Source organism: Balaenoptera musculus, chromosome 18 (genome assembly GCF_009873245.2).
Source record: "Balaenoptera musculus isolate JJ_BM4_2016_0621 chromosome 18, mBalMus1.pri.v3, whole genome shotgun sequence".
Lineage (NCBI taxonomy): Eukaryota > Metazoa > Chordata > Mammalia > Artiodactyla > Balaenopteridae > Balaenoptera > Balaenoptera musculus.
The window spans coordinates 67,836,393-67,856,035 of record NC_045802.1 but is presented as its reverse complement, the minus strand read 5'-3'; the positions used below and the strand labels follow the sequence as shown (position 1 = coordinate 67,856,035).

The following is a 19,643-nucleotide window of genomic DNA, read 5'->3' as shown; positions in this document are numbered from 1 at the left end:
TCAACCTTTTTCACTTCCCATGCAATACTTAGCCTTCTTGTATCGAGACATGATTGGTGCTAAAACAGATGATGAACTGGTGATAATGAAATATTTTCCTGATCTTATGCTACAGCCCTTTAATGTTTTGTCTCATCAGGAAGACAAAATAGAATTTACAACCAACTTCACATAACTTTTGCCAGACCAGAATGCTTCCCTTTATGCCGTAAAATCCCAAGTAAACGGCAGAGATCAGGAGAAGGGATGTGTGTGCGTTTCTGAGGCCTGCGGATAGCAGGCTGTTGAGTCATGTCTTAGTGAGTTCTGCTCCTTGGGAATGTGAAACAGGCTTGAATCCCATGATTAGACTTCACCAAGGGAACACAGTCTTGAATCCCCAATCTTTCATTTCCCTCAACACTTAATGACAGCATTCTTGGATGAGTTTGCAATTTTGTGTTTCGCCTTTACCTTGCACCCAGACCTCACATTATTATCATTTTCCTTCCTATTCGGAAAGCGTGATTTTGTTTTTAGAATCATTCCCTTTTTGTTGTTGTTAACGCCTGTACAAAAGAATCCTCCTGGGTGTAGCCTTGGGCTTTATTTGGGGATAGCTCTAATTGTGCTTTATGTGACAGGATTCTTTGAGATGAAGATGGAAAGGAGTATATCTACAAGGAACCCAAACTCACACACCTCTGTCAGAAATTTCTCAGAGACTCCTTAAACTTTACTCAGATAAATTTGGTTCTGAAACGTCAAAATGATACAAGATTCTGGCAAGGTATGACTATGCTTGGAAATGTATTATAGCAAATAATATACTGTTTTTTTATGTATGATTGATCATATATTATATATTTATAAATGTGGTAAAAAAGAAGACGCAGGAAAAAGTTAAGAATAGTTGGCCTTGAGTGGCAAGTGTATTTTTTTTTCTTAATATCTTTCTGTGCGTCCCAGGTGTCTTTCATTAAGCAAACCTTTATTTCATAATTTTAAAGATATTATTTTACAAAATAATTAACATCTGAAGGGATATACTGTTTTTAGTCCAGCTATTTAGAAACTCTGTGAGAGTAGGATCCTAGGTTCTGTTTGTCACTGTAGTTTTTGCTTGCACTTAGCACAGTGCCTGGCATGTTACTTGACACTCTGACTGATGTTTGATATATGGACAGATGGATGGGCAGACAGAGAGACCAAGGAATGAACTAATTAGCCAGCACATTTGTAGGAATGAGATCTACTTTCTACTTAGAGAGGCTGTCCTCTGCTGTATTGCTCTCATGAAAACCCTTTCTGAACGTACACGTTTTTCCTATATGTTTTTGTGTTCCACTATCTTCAGGACATCTCCCGAGAGATGGGATCCCTTTGCTTTCTGAAACTCAGGCCAAGATAGAACTTCTGTTCTTTGCATTAAAAATGCTCTTCCTGCTCAGTTTCCCGCAGCAATAATAAGCTCTACCTCTTTCTCAGTTCATCCTTTTGGAGGATCCTTCATTCATTTTTTTTGTCCTGAGCCCTGCTTTGGAGTCCCCAGTGTCTGGACTCTGTTTCCTTGGGGCCCTTCATTTTCTCCAGAGAAGACTCTTCCAGTCTCCTGCCCAGGTGGTAGGGAGGGGACAAGGGAGGGGGGAATTCTGAATTCTGGAGGCAGGGGATGAGCAAGGGCGAAGGTCCCACGTTCAGCTTGCAGTCTTTCACCTGCCCTCCTTGCATCCTGCTCTGTTCCTTGCCCCTGCTTTCTGCTAAGACTGGTGAACCCACTTAGACTCTTTCCAGACTGGTTTCTCCAAGGAACGGTCTCTTCTCTCTTGTGGGGCTGGGACTAGGGAAGGGAACCCGGGGTTCTGCCACCTCACATAGACTTTGGGCCACTTGCCACCCCACACGTCTTCTGATCACCAAAATCCTGGTCCTGGTCCTCTACAGATGCCAGTCTGTTCAGGCTGCCATAACAGATACCATAGACTGGGTGGCTTATAAACAACAAATTTATATCTCACTGTTCTGGAGGCTGGGAAGTCCAAGGTCAAGGCACCAGCAGATTCAGTGTCAGGTGAGGTTCTTCTAACTGCTTCACAGACTGCTGTCTTACTGCCGTGTCCTCACATGGAGGAAGGGGTGAAGGAGCTCTGTGGGGTCCCTTTTATAAGGGCACTAATCCCATTCATGAGGCTCTACCCTCCTGACCTAATCACCCTCCTGCCTCCTAATACCATCACATTGAAGGTTAAGATTTCTGCATGAGAATTTTGGGGGAACGCAGACATTAAGTCTATCACAACAGGCTTTGCAGGGTGATCGACTCCCCTGTTGTTGCCCCTCTCATGGGAACTTGGAGTAGAACTTTCTCTCCCAAGTCAGGAAGTACATCTCCATGCACCTGCCTTCCAGATATTCATTAACTCATCCACTGCTGTTCTGTCCTCTCTTCTTGGTCCTTGATGGTTAATTCTATACTGTCATTTTAATAGAGTTTGCACAAAGGAAAAGGGACAACATACATTGTTGGTCCATTTTTAGCTAGAAACCTCAACACAACTTAAGACCTACTCCTTTCTAGACCAAATCACTCAGGTCCAACTGGCCTTTTTCTCTGAAAACCAAAACCTTTGTCTGGATCAAGTTGTGGCCTTTAACCTTAACAACCTTCTGTCAAGGTTCCCACGCATTGGTTTCTTCTTGCCCTTTCGATATGTGGTCCTTGATGCAGCAGCTGAAAGACGTCCTAGACCAACTTCTCTTCCTCAAACACCAGTCCTTTATTCCTTCTGCTGATGCACAGATACAAGTTGAAAGTGAAACTAGGGAAAACACCACTGAAAAATAGGCAAGAATGTTCATTTCTCTGCTTTTAAATTGTTTCTGCTAAAGAAAGTTAAGTCTAAGAGGTTTGAATACAATTATAGTGATTGGCCAGATGGCATTTTCTAAAAGAAAATAACTCATGACTATGTATTTTCTGAACTTCTAGAGTTTAAGGCACTTGCCACATCGTTTTTCATGTTTTCTTCACAACACGTCTCTGTTAAGAGAACAGTGGGTGCATGATAATTGGGAACCAGTAAACCAATCTTGATCTACAGTTGTTGTGCCCTTATTCCAGGATCGTCTCCAAATTCTCTGTATGGTCATTTCTTTCAATGTCCCCTTTTATTGCTCTAGAAGCTTAAAAACACAGATGTGCAAAGTTGATTTGTCCTCCCTAATATATTAACTTTTGTTTTTGTATGGAAAGTGCCTATGTTTAATTTTCTAGCATGTCACAGAAGTTAGAGCACACGAGGTCTAGCCGTGTAGTTTTAAAAGCATTCATATGCTGAGTCTGTCAGGAACTAAATTTATAATCCGAGCAGTCTTAGATTAGTCTGTACCTGTATTAAATTAATTCATCTACATCTGTTTATTTCTAATCTATCTACAGATTAATTATGATTTGGGGACCTAGGCTTTAAACATTATTAGTAAAATAAACATTTCTGTCTCTAAGCCAAATATGTAAAAATACAGCTTAGAAAATAATCAGAGGAATCCAGACGAGGAGTCATTCCACACAAAAACTAGTATGATGTCTTCAAAAAAGTCAATGTCATGGAAAAAAAATAGTCTAGATTAAACAAGACTAAGGAGACATAACTAAATGTAAAATGCAATCATTGATTAGATTCTGGTTCAAACACAAATAGCTATAAATAATATTGAGAAATTCATCTCAACTTGGTATAGTTGGCACTATTAGGAAATTAGTGTTAATTTTGTTACATATGATGATGTATTGTGGTTATAGAGGAGAATATCCTCACGTTTAGGAGATGCTGGCTCAAGTGTCATGATGTGAACCACTTACTTTGAGATGCTTCAGCTAAAAAAAAGTCTACATATACGTGTGTGTGTGTGAATAGACACATATAAACAAATATAGCCAAGTATTAGCAATCGTTCTCAGTGGTGGGTATGTGGGTGTTCGTTGTACTATTTTTTTCAAACTTTTCTGAAATTTCCCAAAACTTTTACTAATACGAAGTGGAAAAACACAACTTCGGCATGCTTTGGAGGAGTCCTTTCAATAGCAATAGCTATCTTCCATTTCCTTTATGCATTTAAAGGTCAACCCTAAGGATCTGGATTCCAAGTATGCGTATATCCAGGTGACTCATGTGATCCCATTCTTTGATGAGAAGGAATTGCAAGAAAGAAAAACGGAGTTTGAGAGATCTCACAACATTCGCCGCTTCATGTTTGAGATGCCCTTCACCCAGACTGGGAAAAGGCAGGGCGGCGTCGAGGAGCAGTGCAAACGGCGCACCATACTGACAGGTACAGTCTCCCTGGCCCCTTTGTTTAAGAATCACACCCAGACATCAGCCCAGATGTCAAGATAAAGAGCCCTCCAGAAGGGATCCAGAAGCATCTAGAATTGGAAGGGCCCTTCGAGCTTAGTTAACTTTCCTTACATATCCGTTTCAGCTTAACGTGTATGTAATGCTTGCTTTCGAATACTCATGACATTTTTCTATTTACCTATTTGTATTTTATTCTTCCACCAGACCAGAAGTTCATATCCAATGTCAGGTAACTTACCCTTTTTAGAATCTGGTGAAAACAGCTCAGAATGCTTTTGCACACAATTTCAAGTGATTTGCAGACTCTCTAGACCCATGGCCCCCCCAGGTCAAGAACCCCCACACACAGTGCTGCATCTGTGTCATGGGAAGAGACCCCTTACACACCAGCATGAGCCTGCTCAGAGATTCTAGGTGGGGTGAATAAATGGGACATGAGGCTGGACCCCACCCACCTAGTCTCTGAGTGGCTGGCCAACTTCAGCTTGGGCACCTCCAGTACCAGCAAGCTCACTGCATTCACAGGCTGCCCATTCAGCTGTGCCAGAGTGTTAATGGATCCTTTGGCACTGCCTAGCATTGATCACCCCACCCCAGAGCTATGCTGAGCATTATCTCCCTGTTCCTGACAAGTGTAGAGTCATCTGGGAGTGATTTCTACCTCCTTTAGGGGAGCTTGACTCCATCGCTCTTAGGGTTAGGGTCAGCAAATGACGGGTAACCTGAAATAAAACGCTTTCTTGACTTAAAAAAAAATTGATGAGGAGGCTATTGAGAATGCCAGTTGTGTCTATATCTGCTATTGAAGCACATTTTTCAAAGAGTGGCCACACTTAAGTCGAACCTGGAAAGCACCCGCTGCTTGTCCAGCAGTGGATGTTGTCAAGTGTTCCACCTGGGCGGGAACAGGGATCATTATAATAGTCAGTGAAAGGAGCACTGAGGATGGCGTGTTTCAGGTGGGGCTCCACCCTCGCCACTGGACAGTACACTTTAAGTGGGTGAACTGTGTGGTGTGTGATTTATGTCTCAGTAAAGCTGTTACCAGGGAAGGAATATGGTTCATAATGAAATAGCTCAGAACAGCATATTGCACAGGATTTTTTCACCGTTCTTATGAGGGAACTGAGATAAAAGTTAAAATACAAACCCCCCCCCCCAAAACCCTACATTCTTAAGAAGGAGTCTCTGCTCCTGCTTTTAGAATAATAAGATAAACATGTAAGGCACAAACAATATTGGCCTCTAAAACATTAGCCCCTCCCCATAGGTAAATGAATTGTTTTTCTAATGGGACACAGGAGCAAATTCTTACTAAGCAAAAATAACTGCATTTCTAGGTGGAGTCATTTGATGAGAATTACCAGCTTACCACGTTTATCTCTACAGCTGTGATGACCTCAGATCAGTGCTTATCGAAGGTTGTTCCTGGAAACATCAGCAGCATCAGCCTCACCTGGGAACTTGTTAGAAATGCAGATTCTTGGGCTCCACCCAGACCTTCTGAATCGAGGACTCTCGGGGTGGGGCCCAGATGGTTGTGCTTAACCAAGCCTTCCAGGTGATTGTGATGCCACTCAAGTTTGAGAACTGCTGATTTAAATAAACGTAGCTCACTGACGAGTCGAGGTCAGGATTTTTTATTAGGATTATTCTGCTCGGGTAGCATACTGATTCATAAACAGTTACCATGAGGTGCTTTCCCGGGCCAGTTTCCCGCTTTGTCACAGAAATGTTTTTGATTAGATAATGGGCTAGAGCAAAGCTCTGTACCTGCCAGAGCAGAGGGGACAAAGAGTAACCCCACTGCAGAGAGAGGCAAAGTAGACACAGGGGCTGTTGGCTTGGGAAATAACCACCTTGAGAAGGTGTGGGCAGTGCAGAGCCTGGGCCTGGGTCCTGTAGACCCAGTCACATCCTCACTGTGTGACCTTGGGCAGGTCACTTAACCTCTCTGCACCTTAGTTTTTCATCTGTAAAAAGAGATTTGTACTATCCATCTGGTGTCAAAGAATTCTGTAAATTATGCCCAGGTGGGGAAAGAATGTACTTCATTTTGCCACATCTCACCCACCATTGAGCTCCTTGCCTTTTGAGGTTGGTGATGAGCAAAAAGAGATTATAATACAACACAACACCAAAAAGGGGTGCAGTTTTTGCCCTGAAAGATTCTCAGAATTTCAGAAGGATAATTACTGGGTAGTGTAAAGATTTAGAGAAGGGGTTATAAAAATGCTATTAAGAGCCTATAAACTACATCAGCCTTCAGTTAAAGACACACAGACCAGGATATTCTGAAGACTTTGAATTGAGAGTTTCCCTTGTGTTATTAATCCCTTAGGTTCTTCTTCCACTGCATTGCTTCAGAGCTGACCTCTGGCCAGTTGTCGGGGAGCCCCTGCCCTCCCTGCCCTCTGAACCCAGACTGGCTCACTTTCCTGGATAGTTTAGTCAGTTAGCTGCAGTTGTGGAATCATTTGAAAAACCTAATGATTGCCCTCCAGGCCCCCTCGGTGTAAATTTCTGAGCCTGCCTCCCTACGTGATCCCCTCTGTTCCTTCTTTCGTGGAGCTCATTCCATGGAGTTTCTTCCCGGTCACTGTTCCAGAGTCTTCCAAATCATGTCCAGACTCCTACTCAGGTTGGAAGTATTCTCCCGCCCGTCACCCTCTGTTCAGTCTAACCAGACCGTACGCCCACCCGCGCTTCTCAGCCGTCTCTTCCTCGTCCTCCTGCCTGAAGGGCTGCAGATCCCTTAACACGGTGGCTCACTCAGTCCACCACCTAATTTTCCACCTTCCAGGCCAGTTTGCTCTTTCTTTTAGCCATTTGGGCAGTAACACATTCTTCAGTTCAGCTAAATTCATTGAGCACAGGCAATGTTCCAACTTGGCATATCAACAAAACAGAGCTCTCTGGTTTGTGCAGCTTAGACTCTAGCAGGAGGAGACAGATGATAAACAGTAAATATAATGGGTAAATGTATCTGTGTTGGAAGGTAATACATGTTCTGGACAAAAGCAAAGGGGGTTGGAATTGTGGGGTTGGGGGCAGGGGGGCTGCAGTTTCATGGCGTGGCCAGGGTAGGTTTCACTGACAGTCCAGACTTGAAGGAGTTGAGGGAGCAGGCCCTGCACATGTCTGGAGGGAGAAGGCGCCGTCGGGGCAGAGGCCAGCGGCAGGGGTCCCTGTGCCCGGCACATTCAGGGGACGACCAGCAGGCAGGCGTGGCTGGCGCTGAGCGAGCCCCAGTGAGAGGAGAGGTGAGGTCAGCAAGGAAGGCGGGGGCCGGGGCAGTCCCAGATTGTGTGGGCCTGGGAGGCTCACGCACAGACTCGGAGTTTTCTGTATCATTACACCCCTCCTTTGCCTCTTTCACTCTCCAGTTAACCATCGTAAGGAGCGGTGACTCAGGACTGTTTTGGCTGAGTGAAATCGGCGTACTGTGGACATCTCACAGACATCCTTGGAGTTGGTTTTTCTCTCTGAAATAATGGCGCTACCGCACTGTGACACTCAAAAACACTGTGATCACACTAATCACGTGTGTTTGGACATGGCTGTTAGCCTCATGAAACGTGTGTCCTGACAAGTGAGAATGCAGTGGCCCTCCCCTCTGTAAAGCGTGTCAGTCTGTCACATCCGAGTTCACCTCTGGCCGGAGGACCGTGTCCCGTCTCCCTGGCTGATAAACAGCAGCATCTAGTTCTTGTCACGTATCAAAGGAGCCTTCAGCCCGAAGAGGACTTACCAGTCCCAGTGTTGCCGCTTAAAATCTCTGTGTCCACACGGAATACAGAAGAAATAGTAGACACAGACCCTTGGCCTTAGATTGATAAAACATGTAGCGACTAGAACAGGCCTGTAAGTGTGTGACAAACAAGGTTGCATCACGTTGAATGTCTTTTCCAGCTTTGTTCAGACTCTGGGTAGCCCGAGGGAACTCTGTGTTTTGCAGGGAGCCGGGCTTTCTCATTTTGTGATCAGTCCTTTTTGAGTAAACCCTCCCCAGCAACTTAGTAAATAGTAAAGAATCCAAACATAACACTTCCATCTTACTTTAGCTTGTTAAAAAATAAAATAAGTTTTTAAGCATAAATCTACCTGTCTATTCATAAATATATATTAAATAAGAATATTATAGATTTTTACATATACCATATAAGCAATAAGGTAGAAATGTGAAACAGTACTGAATTGGAACCAGTTATTTTTGTTCCTTTTTTTTTTTTTTATAAATTTATTTTATTTTATGTATTTATTTTTGGCTGTGTTGGGTCTTTGTTGCGGTACGCAGGCTTCTCATTGCGGTGGCTTCTCTTGTTGCAGAGCACGGGCTCCAGGTGCCCAGGCTCAGTAGTTGTGGCTCACAGGCTCTAGAGCGCAGGCTCGGTAGTTGTGGCACACGGGCTTAGTTGCTCCGCAGCATGTGGGATCTTCCCAGACCAGGGCTCGAACCCATGTCCCCTAAGTTGGTAGGCAGATTCTTAACCACTGTGCCTCCAGGAAAGCCTTTCTGTTCTTTTTTAAATGAACTCTTTGGTGTTGATATGTTCAGGTGTCTTATTATAAGAAAGGAAAACAATATCGAGTGGTGCCTTTTTTGGTATGGTAAAAAAAAAAAAGTGAGAAAAATTAAATATTTTTATTTAATGTTTTTGAATCATTTAAAAGTTTTTAAATATCTTTATTATTATGCAACTCAAAGAGTTTGTGAATTTCTGCTTCATAAAATACTTTGCTTGGAAATATATTCTCACGTTATTTTTCATTGATTTCTCTGGCTGTACAAACTTAAGCATGTGATTCAAAGTTGTTCTATGGCTCAAGCATATTTCTGTGGAACTCTTTTCTGGACTTAATTTATTATATGATATCTCAAAACTGTTTATTTAGTCTTTTTTTATATTTGCAAAGCCATCTTATACCTACTAGCTCATTCAGCTCTCATAATTTCCAAGGAAGTAGTGCATTTATGGGCGAGAAAATTGAGCAGGGAATGATAGAGTGACTTCTTCAAAGACAAACTTCTCGTATTAAAGTTAACAAGAACCCAACTCTCTTGACTTTATGTGATGCCTGTCATTAGACATGCACAACGATAAACGAGGACAGTATTCTCGTTCCACGAAATACTGGCACGTGACCTAGGCAAGCTCTGGGTTCCTTATCTGTAGAATGGGAGTAATGATCACTTCTACCTCAGTACTGGTGAAGCACGTGCAAGCTGTGGACTCATTCTAGGCCGTGTTCCTCCACAGCCATACACTGCTTCCCTTACGTGAAGAAGCGGATCCCCGTCATGTACCAGCACCACACGGACCTGAACCCCATCGAGGTGGCCATTGACGAGATGAGTAAGAAGGTGGCCGAGCTCCGGCAGCTGTGCTCCTCGGCCGAAGTGGACATGATCAAACTGCAGCTCAAACTCCAGGGCAGTGTGAGCGTCCAGGTGAGCCGGGCGCCGGACCAAGCAAACCACAGGGCAACAGAGAACAGATCCTTAGACCTTGGGAAATTTTAGTCGTTTCACACCAGCAAGGTCCAGTGTAGATCCCTGGCTTTATCAGGTGATCCCCGTTACCTCCCTTCAATATTTGTGCAGTTTCTCCTGATACCAGAGGGGCGGTAGCCTTGGGGCTACAAGAGTGTCATTCTCACCAAGTTGTCTGCCAGGGGTAGGAGATGGCTCTCCATACAACCTGGTTTTTCAGTAATTTGAGGAATTCTGGGTGCCTGATTGGAAGCATAAAGACTCTTTTAAATATAAAGAAGTGTGGATAGCTATAGGTTTTCTTATAAAACTATTGTTTTCTGGTTTCTATGAAAATTGCACCTGAAAAAGTACATTAAGTTTCACTCTCTTAATGGTATCTTTTATTAACAAAAATTATTCATTTTAATATAGCCCAGCTAATCAATTTTTCCTTTATTTGTGTGTCCTCTTTAAGAAATCTGTGTCAGAGATATTCTATGTTTTCTTTGTTTAGATTCATGTGTAGGTGTGCAATCTATCTGAATTGGTTTTTGTATGCAGTAGCATATAGGGGGTCAAGACATTTTTTTTCCTATAGCTGTTCAAGTGATGTGTACCATTTATGGACAAAGTCATCCTGGATCTAGGTGCTGATTACACAAATATGTTCAGTTTGTGAAAATTTATCAAGCTAAACACTTATGATATATGCACCTTTATGTTTGTATAGTGCACTTCAATCATAGGGTTTTTTTTTCAGGTATTTTACTTATATGATTTCCTAAGAAGTTAGTAGATGTTAAATCACTCCCTCCAGGGACCAGCATGCTTCTTGCTTTATTGATGTTTTTAAATGTATATAAATAATTCTAGCATCTGCTTTATGTATATGTATATATTCCCATATCCAACTATTTTCTCTTTCTGGAAGGGTGTGTTTATGAAAGTTACATATAGATTGTAATACAATGGTTTCATTTCCTGAAGTCAGTTTTTGTCAACTTTTTATCAGATCCACGCTGAGCTGTTACCTAACATTTTTCTAAATGTCATTCACTGCAAAAGTATTCACAGATACTTTCAACCTCTTCCCTTATGGCCCAAAAGACTAATGTGCCAAAATAAGTTATCAAGCGAATATGATAAATATTCTAGCCACACGACTGATTAGATAACGGGCCAGAGGCCAAAGTTTTCTGCAGCCTAAAACAAAACCTGACCTGGGAACATCCAGCCTCTATCTAAGGCCAGTGGAGGAGTGTGTGTGCCAGTAAGGGAGGGGGCTGGACAGCTCCAGCCTTCTAAAGGGCAAACTGTGCCCTACCATTTGATAGTGACCTTGAGGGGTTTTTTTGTTTCGTTTTGTTTTTTTAATTTAATTTTATTTATTTACTCTTTATACAGCAGGTTCTTATTAGTTATCCATTTCATACATATTAGTGTATACATGTCAATCCCAATCTCCCAATTCATCCCACCACCACCCCCCGCCACTTTCCCCCCTTGGTGTCCGTACGTTTGTTCTCTACATCTGTGTCTCTATTTCTGCCCTGCAAACCGGTTCATCTGTACCATTTTTCTAGATTCCACATATATGCGTTAATATACGATATTTGTTTTTCTCTTTCTGACTTCACTCCGTGTGACAGTCTCTAGGAGTGACCTTAGAGTTTTATAAATGCCCGATCATCTTTAAAAGCAAAGAATTCCATGATGAAATGAGGAGATTAAGTTTATACACGTGCACCCTCCAGGGTAACAACAAAGCTGGAGTCAGGGGAAATGAACTTTATTGTTTTATTTGTGTGTTTCTTTAATTCTTCCACCAAGAGCCTCTGGGGTTGCTGTTGTACAGGACAGAGACATCAGGTGGCTCCGTGATTCTGCACTCCACTCCAAGATCTTGTTATGCTGGACTTTATGAAGTCTCATCAGCTTCCCTTCTGCATCTTCTTAAAACTGAACATATGTATCGTTTTGGATAATTCTTCATTTGGGTTACCTTTAGGTTGTTAACATAGCTCTCCACACATATCCAGTAATCATATCCAGTCATCACCAAGGGTTAGCTAGTTGTCCCTGTCTCAGAGGGCCCCACCTCTAATGTCTGTGCCCCCCCTCTCCCTGCCTCTGGTGTGAATTCTCTCGGCTCAGTTACTGTGCAAGTCCTATACACTGTGGACCAGGACCACGGCCCGTCCCCTTCCCCGACAGCCACAGACGAGACAGACAGCCTCCCTACTTACCTTCCAAGTCCACCAGACCTCCTAGGAAAAATCATGCACTAATCACATGGTCAGGACCTTTCCCAAGATGTCTCAGGTGCCTGGAACTTTCTCCTTCCCATCCAGTGTGTCTAACCTTCTTTCAACACTCCCACGTTTCCTGACTTACCCAACCTCAGAGAACTCTTCTTGGTGAATTAAAGGAGACATGCAGGGCTCTGGTTCATTCATCCTGTTGCTAAATGCCCCAAATCTTTGTCTTTCCAGCCCAGCTGAATGGTTAGTTCATTTGAGGATAGCAGATCAGCTTGCCCATGTCTATCTACATAATTCCATGAGGTGAACAGTTGGTTTTTTAAAACTGGCTCATATGCTTAATTTTTCCATTTTCATTGCACTCACCAGATTGACCTCTTAGTTCAGTGTCATGTAGCACAAATACCAGTTGGAAGACTTGGGCTGTGATCTCAGGTGTTTTGCTTATTGGCTATTCGACCTTGAACGGGTCCTTAAGTTTTCCAAGCATTGGTTCTTCCTACATAAAATGAACCAGCATCACAAGTGCCCTAAGGATGGCTGAGATGATAAAATCAAATAGCTTATAACATCATGAGCTTTATTCATGGTTTCCTCTTTGGGGTCCTAAGTTCCTGGAGGGCAGAGGTCATGACTGACTCACTCAAGCAGCATTTTTAGCAAATGCCAACTGAAACTAAATTAACAATAATTGGTATTTTCTTCAAAACGTAATTTAAAATCTTTGTTCTTTATCCAGGTCAATGCTGGTCCACTAGCATATGCCCGAGCTTTCTTAGACGACACAAACACAAAAAGATACCCTGACAATAAAGTGAAGTTGCTTAAAGAAGTTTTCAGGTAAAGCACACGGGAAGTGTCTCCTTTTCTTCAAGTACTGATCGTTTCTGTGCTCACTCAAGAAAGAGATCCTATCAGTGGGACTCATCCTTTGTTCTGTACATGCCTTGATTTCCCTCTCCCACACCTTTCCAGGCAATTTGTGGAAGCTTGCGGTCAAGCCTTAGCGGTAAATGAACGGCTGATCAAAGAGGACCAGTTAGAGTATCAGGAGGAAATGAAGGCCAACTACAGGGAAATGACAAAAGAGCTTTCTGAAATCATGCATGAGCAGGTAGGTGCCACCCTGGCGTGCTTCTCATTTTTAGGGAGCACACATCAGTTGGGGTCTCAGGTGCCCCCAGTGATGGCCTAAACCCTCCGACATCCTTCCGGAATTTTGCTCTCTGAAGGACAGTGTAGCATGCTGCACTGCCGCTACTACCTAACCGTGGGTACTTGGGGAGCGGCTAACATTGTGCTCACCCGTCACTGTCTAATATGACCAGAGGAGACCAGCACCCTCCTCCTCTTTATCACTTAATCTAGCTCAAAAACACCTCACGTTAAAAAAAAATACCAATACCGTTCCTGGAAGTTTCTTTATTCACCCAGTCCTTTGGAAGAACAGGGTTTTACCAGCCTGGTTTAAGGAATTCTCTGTTGCAGTAAGTGTCTTTCACCATTTAAAAAGATAGGGTCGTTCAGTTTTTTACTGTTCACAGCTGACCTGGGTGCCCTCGTGGGTTCCTCAAGGCTACTTCTTTATTCCTTGTCATTGTGGGCAGCTTTCCTGATTGCACTGCTACATCGTCTTCCTGTATGAACTCCTTTTGGTAGGATTACATATGTGGGCTCAGTGGTCATCAGGGGAAACAGCTGCCCAGGGAACTGAGTGAATCTTAAAGGCCACCTCCTCTTGCTTCCTGAGGGGTCTATTCTCCACCAGCCACAGCGACTTCTTCTGAGTCACGGACTCAGTCTTTGTGATTAGTGTTGGCACCTTGATAGCACATGACTGCTTTTGTCTGTTCCCTACGGTACTTTCATTCTCGCAAAATGGAAGCCAGGACCATTTGTGTCAGTTAACATACCATGTGATGATTTAGTGAGAAGGATCCTGTTGTAGGAAACTAACTTAAATGTCTAAGCTTTAACTTGCTTTTTTTTCTCCTCCATGCTCACACATTCAGATGGGATGGTAATGTCATTTTTTAATTTTATTTCTCTGGATCTTGATAACTGGCTCACATAAAGTTATTACTGAGTTTGGGCAACTGCAGACATTGACATAATGACCATGCACGTGCAAAAAGAAGCCCTCTTCTGGGCATTTAGAAAAGTAGGAAAACAAAATTGAATAAACATGTGAATCATTAAGCAGAAAGAGAGGGTCTCATGGGAACAAGTTTTTGGAGAAAGCTCAAGGTCTTTTCCATGGGGCCTCCAGACAGGATGGAGAGCTTGATCAGTGGGTGCCAGCATTTGGCACTAGAAAAGATGAAAGTAGGAAGAAAATTGTGGGCTGAGAATATTAAAATAAACTCCCAGATTGTATGGACACAATGCCATGCCGTGCTCTAAACTACACCTTGAACTTTCCATTATCTCAACAACTGTGAAGATTAAACTTTGAACCCTTGAGCGAAAAGAGTCATGACCTGGAGTAGACTTGCTTTTGGATTTTCCAGGGGAGCCTCTGAGTGTGTCTGTTCTTCTCAGTTTCCACCTGGCAATAGCTCAAGTCTTGCACTTAGAATTCTTCCCTGCGTTACTGAGCGTGAAAGAGCCTTGATCAGGGTCAGCGAAGCAGCCACTCTCTTGCTCCCAGGATAGAAAATCTGTAAGACCCTAAGGAGAAGGAGCTGGTAGAGAACACCCGATGCTCCAGACTCAATTAAAAAAGACTTTTCCAGGGGACAAGGCCAGGTCGTGTCCCCATCAAGTACGTGTAGGATAGGCCTCAAGGTGCCTTATAATCTGGTGAGGTTAGAAGACTCTCTACTCACTAACCTGGAAAGGAAACAAAACATGTTGTTCTTGACCTTCTCCTTAAAATCCTGATCTGAAAAACGTCATTTATGAGGTGAGGTAACACGCTCCCTCTGCAAACCGCCAAAGCCAAGCTCTCTGAGGGCACCACCACTCACAGTAACAGTGGCCACTGGATGATAAATGTGAGAAGTGTCATTTGGAGCAGTTTACGCTTGGGTAACCTTGTGTTTCTGTGCCTCGAGATTTGCCCCCTGGAGGAGAAGACCAGCGTTTTGCCGAATTCCCTTCACATCTTCAACGCCATCAGTGGGACTCCAACGAGCACGCTGGTTCACGGCATGACCAGCTCGTCCTCCGTGGTGTGACGTCACCTCGTGGACCGCGTGTGGGGACTTGCTTTGTCATTTGCAAACTCAGGATGATCTCCAGAGCTAATCACTGGGCACATGCAGGACACGGGAGACCGAGCACAGGGAACGGTCGAGGGGAGTGCGGGAGGAGGGAAATGAGGAGCCGTGTTATTTCGTTTCATGGCAGATTTTCTGGAAGAGTCCTAAGAGAGTGCACATATTTTTTTAAACCTTGCTGGCAATATTCAACATTTTCATTATGTCTTAACAGAGGTATGTGGTGGACACTCTTAAGCTGGAGTTAAATTTTATTCTTCCTTACAGAGTAGTATTAAAAACCAACGGCCTGGAGAAAACAAGTATTCTGGAATGTACATAGCACTGAAATCGAGGCTGGGGTAACCTTTTGCCTCTAGGCTAAGCTGGAAAATCTTGAAAATATTTTTTTTTTTTTCCTGTGGCACATTCAGGTTGAATACAAGAACTATTTTTGTGACTAGTTTTTGATGACCTAAGGGAACCGACCATTGTAATTTTTGTACCAGTGAACCCGGAGGTTTAGTGCTTTTATACTCATTTACTTGCATTTAAAAAATATGAAAGCTTAAGAAACTATGTGAGCTTAGGACTAGTCAAGCAGTTTAGAACCAAAGGCCTGTATTAATAAACACAACTATGCTAAACATTTAAAGTAGTACAGTATACTGTTATGTACATAGAGTTTGTTAATACAGTCTTGGCATTGTGTACATACACGTATGACATTTCTACATTTTTAATACTCACATCAGCTTCCGCATAAAGTTTAATTGTGACAGATTTGTGTTGTTCTTAGTATATGCAATACACTTGACTTTACTGTTTTATTCTTGTACATAAAAAAAGTGCAATATGGAGATGTATACAGTCTTTGCTATGGTTAGGTTTATAAACTGTTTTAAAAATTTCATCCTTTTGCCAAAACGGTGGAGTATGTCATTGGTAAATCATAAACCCTGTGGTGAATAGTGGTGTAATGTAAAGCTTTCACCATGTTATATTTTCTTTTCAGACATTAATTTAGTAATTTTATATTTGGGAAAAATAAAGGTTTTTAATTTTATTTAACTAGAATCTCTGCCCTGCTGTAATTAAACATTCTGTACCACAGCTGTATTAAAAATAACATTGCTGATTTTCCGGTAGTGAGTATTGGGTATTTATTGTCTGACAGTCCTAAGAGGGGCAGGATATTGAAATATTTGGGGGTGAAATAATGTGGTAAATGAAATTTGCTTTAAAATACCTAAGGGGGAAAAAAAGAGGGTAGGTAGATGACAAATGTTGGTAATTGTGGAAGCTGGGGCTGGGTGCATGGGAATCATTGTACCCGTTTCTCTGCCTTTGTGTAAGTTTCCATGGTACAGATTTCAAGAGGCAGGACTAGGGGCCAGATCTTCCAGAGGATGTGGATAAATGCTTTGTTACACTGCAGTCTGGCTCTGAAGTCTACTGGTTGTTCCCAAGTATACATAGACACGTTAATACTTCTGTCGTTTCCCCTTCAACTGCACCAAGGTCTCCATCTTTATCATCTCCCTGCTTGCTTTGAAGGTGAGTACTCTGGGATGAGGTGGTCATTTATCCCAGCAGTGCATCAGTGGCCAGGTGTGCACACACCCCCTGTGCCCTACATCATCATAAACGCTGAAGCCGAGTCAAGTGATGCCTCAGACTGCAGGTGCTGGTCTGCAGTCTGCCTGTGGTGTGCCCAGGGACCCAGCAGAGGAGCCACTCAGCCCCAGCGTTCCAGTGATGGAAGCAAGAGGAGTCTTTCACAAGAGATAAAATAGCTGGTTTTCCTACTTGAAGGGTTTTGGAGGCTGTCTTTTTTCATAACCAGTTGAGGAAGGAAATCATGATGCTGTGTACATCCTGAGCACCCAGATGCCAAGGATCTTTTGGTGTCTTTGGAACATTCTCTATCAGTGGGCAAGGCTGTATTTTACAGATGGCGACAAGGTCATGAAGAAGAGATGTGAGGAGTTACGACAACTCACCAGGCTGCAGCCCATTCATTAGTGGATCCAGACTTAGGGCTTGAGAAGATTCTCTGTGATTGCCCTGAGTCTCTGATGTGTCAGCCCCGTGTAATAAACCTTGACTGTCCCTAACACGAGCAGGGATAGGTATAAGAGTTTGTCTCCCTTGTTGCCGAGCTGGATTTCCTGGTCACAAATGCCTCATTTAGAAGCCATAAAATGCAAGTCATCGTGCAGTAAGATAAATACATCTAGAAAGAGATAACTTGCTACCTTGTGGTTAAACTTGGAAAGTAGTTTGTACAGATTTCATGTCAGATAAGATTCAGCTTGGAAGGTGACCAGCCCTCACTAATTACAACAGTGGAGAAAGGAACCATCTCTAAGATGAAGACATCTATTGACCCTGCACTGAAACACATTCACATCAATTAAAAACCTCATTTAGTTTAGGCATAAAATTTTAATTTTGGTATAAAGTTACACATTAAAGTAGTAGTTTATTGGGGAAAATTGTGTTTTTTAACATTAAGAAATCTTTATTGCTAGTTTTCAATAAATTTTTAAATGTTTTCCATAGATCTTATTTATTCTTTTTTTTATTGAGGTAAAATATGCATAACATGAAATTTACCATTTTAATCATTTTTAAGTGTACAGTTCAGTGGCATTAAGTACATTCTTATTGTTGTGCAACCATCACCACCATTTATCTACAGAACTTTTTCATATTCCCAAACAAAACCTGTACTCATTAAACAAGAACTCCCTATTCCCCGTTTGGGAAAATTCTTTGAAGTAACTTCGGAATTAAAACACTATTTAGTACTTTATCAGGGATATTTGCCACCTGGGAACTAACTAACTCTAGGTAGTATACATAAATAAAGTCAGCCCCTTGCATGGAGAAAGCTGTTGAGAGTAGGGATATGAAATTAAAAGGTGACTTATGTAATAATCATTGGGATTTACATAACCATATATCAGAGTTACTCAGTGTAGAAACTCCGTTTAAAAACATTTTGATTTCCATCAACAGGGGATTGTTTGCATAAACTATTGTACATCTACACAGTGACTCCACTGTGTAGCTCTAAAAAGGGATTAATATCTCTGTTTACTGCAATGGAGTGATCTTCAAGATACCATATGTACAAAACACAAGACAGAGAAAAGTGCAAATAGTGTGCTACCCTTTATTTAAGAAAGGAAGGATAAGTAAGCAGAGATAATTGTGTTTTTTTAGATGGAAGGGAAAAATCAAAAAAGAAAAGTTTTAAGTTATTACCTATATGGGGAGAGAGGGAATAATACATAGGGGACAGAGTTAGAAGATTAACCTGTTCAAATATAATTTGCTTCATAGATTTGGCTCTAGAACCATGTGAATATTTACAAAATTATTAAAATAAATTTTTGATTCCTAAGAATTGAAAGCAAAATGAAATAAATCAACATAACCACATATACAGTTGGTGACACAAATACATAGGAATTATTTCAAATGACTTTAAAGTACAGGAATTTCACTGTGCATCTCTAGTGACATGTACCCTAAGGACAAAAATAGTAGCAACAAATAAATAAATGATTGGTTAATAAAAAACATTTTCAATAATTGTTTTGTGGAAGTGGTGTTTTGTTTTTGTGAGATTATATTGTCATTCTGAGACTGTTGTGTGTTTACTGCTGGAGAAAGTAAATGAGTGATTATATGGATATCATTAGGAACCAAGTTTTTGGCATGGGAGGAAAAAAAGTTACATCTATAAGACAAAAATAGGTTAAATTAAAACTCTTTAGTTCTGAATTTGATATGGAGATACGAATTTGAACTCATCATGTATTTATCTTAAATACACACTTATTTCCTCACTTGGTTAACTGAAAAGACTTAAAAACATTGACCAAGCCAGTAGCTAATGAGCACCTCTAAGTGCCCAAATTGTGGTCTTTAAATACCTTTCCGACCAAAACTATCCAGGCTCCATGGAGAACGGCTGATTCTAGATTTAGGGCAGAGAATGTCCAAGGTGAGTCTGGAGCGTCTTCTCATACCTGACTTCCATGGGACTGGCAAAGACACCACAGACCCTGTCAAAAGAATTTAAAGAAGCTCCTTCTAGGTAGATATGGGGTGAACATAAACAAGAATAATAATAGCAGTGGGTTAAAATTATATAATTAAGTTCATGATGATACTAGAAAAATAAAGACTAGCAACTATTGAAGGAGCTAATATTACCAAGAAAGACAAAGAGGTGATACATGCCTCATGATAGAAGTACACCACCATCTATGACGGAGTCTTGCCCAAAACTGTAACCTGAATCTGATCAAGTCTGTAAATCTATCCACCAATTCCCTGGGAAATACAGGACACA

General features: G+C 41.9%; 2 protein-coding genes across 8 annotated transcripts in view; both read left to right on the top strand.

Annotated features, from left to right (window-relative positions):
- DOCK9 (dedicator of cytokinesis 9) overlaps positions 1 to 749 on the top strand; it is a 263,127-nt gene extending 262,378 nt beyond the window's left edge. Inside the window, exon 50 of one of the 3 annotated variants that reach the window (XR_005017271.1) lies at positions 623 to 724. The gene's annotated coding sequence lies outside the window, so the exon portion shown is untranslated. Of the gene's footprint in view, positions 1 to 622 lie in introns of all 3 variants that reach the window. The other 2 variants (XR_005017270.1, XM_036832051.1) reach the window with 2 other exon arrangements.
- On the top strand, positions 633 to 17,840 carry LOC118884405 (dedicator of cytokinesis protein 9-like). 5 transcript variants are annotated; one of them, XM_036832058.1, is made up of 7 exons: positions 633 to 769; positions 4,101 to 4,311; positions 9,599 to 9,789; positions 12,814 to 12,914; positions 13,050 to 13,188; positions 14,087 to 14,094; positions 15,131 to 15,217. In XM_036832058.1, coding segments are annotated over exons 1-7 (672 nt in total). In that variant the 5' UTR covers positions 633 to 748; the 3' UTR covers positions 15,132 to 15,217. The 5 variants fall into 5 exon arrangements, with proteins under 5 accessions (XP_036687953.1, XP_036687951.1, XP_036687950.1 ...); XM_036832056.1 differs by lacking the exons at positions 14,087 to 14,094; positions 15,131 to 15,217 and adding an exon at positions 16,832 to 17,840; XM_036832055.1 differs by lacking the exons at positions 14,087 to 14,094; positions 15,131 to 15,217 and adding an exon at positions 16,796 to 17,840.
- The last annotated feature ends 1,803 nt before the right edge of the window (positions 17,841 to 19,643 follow it).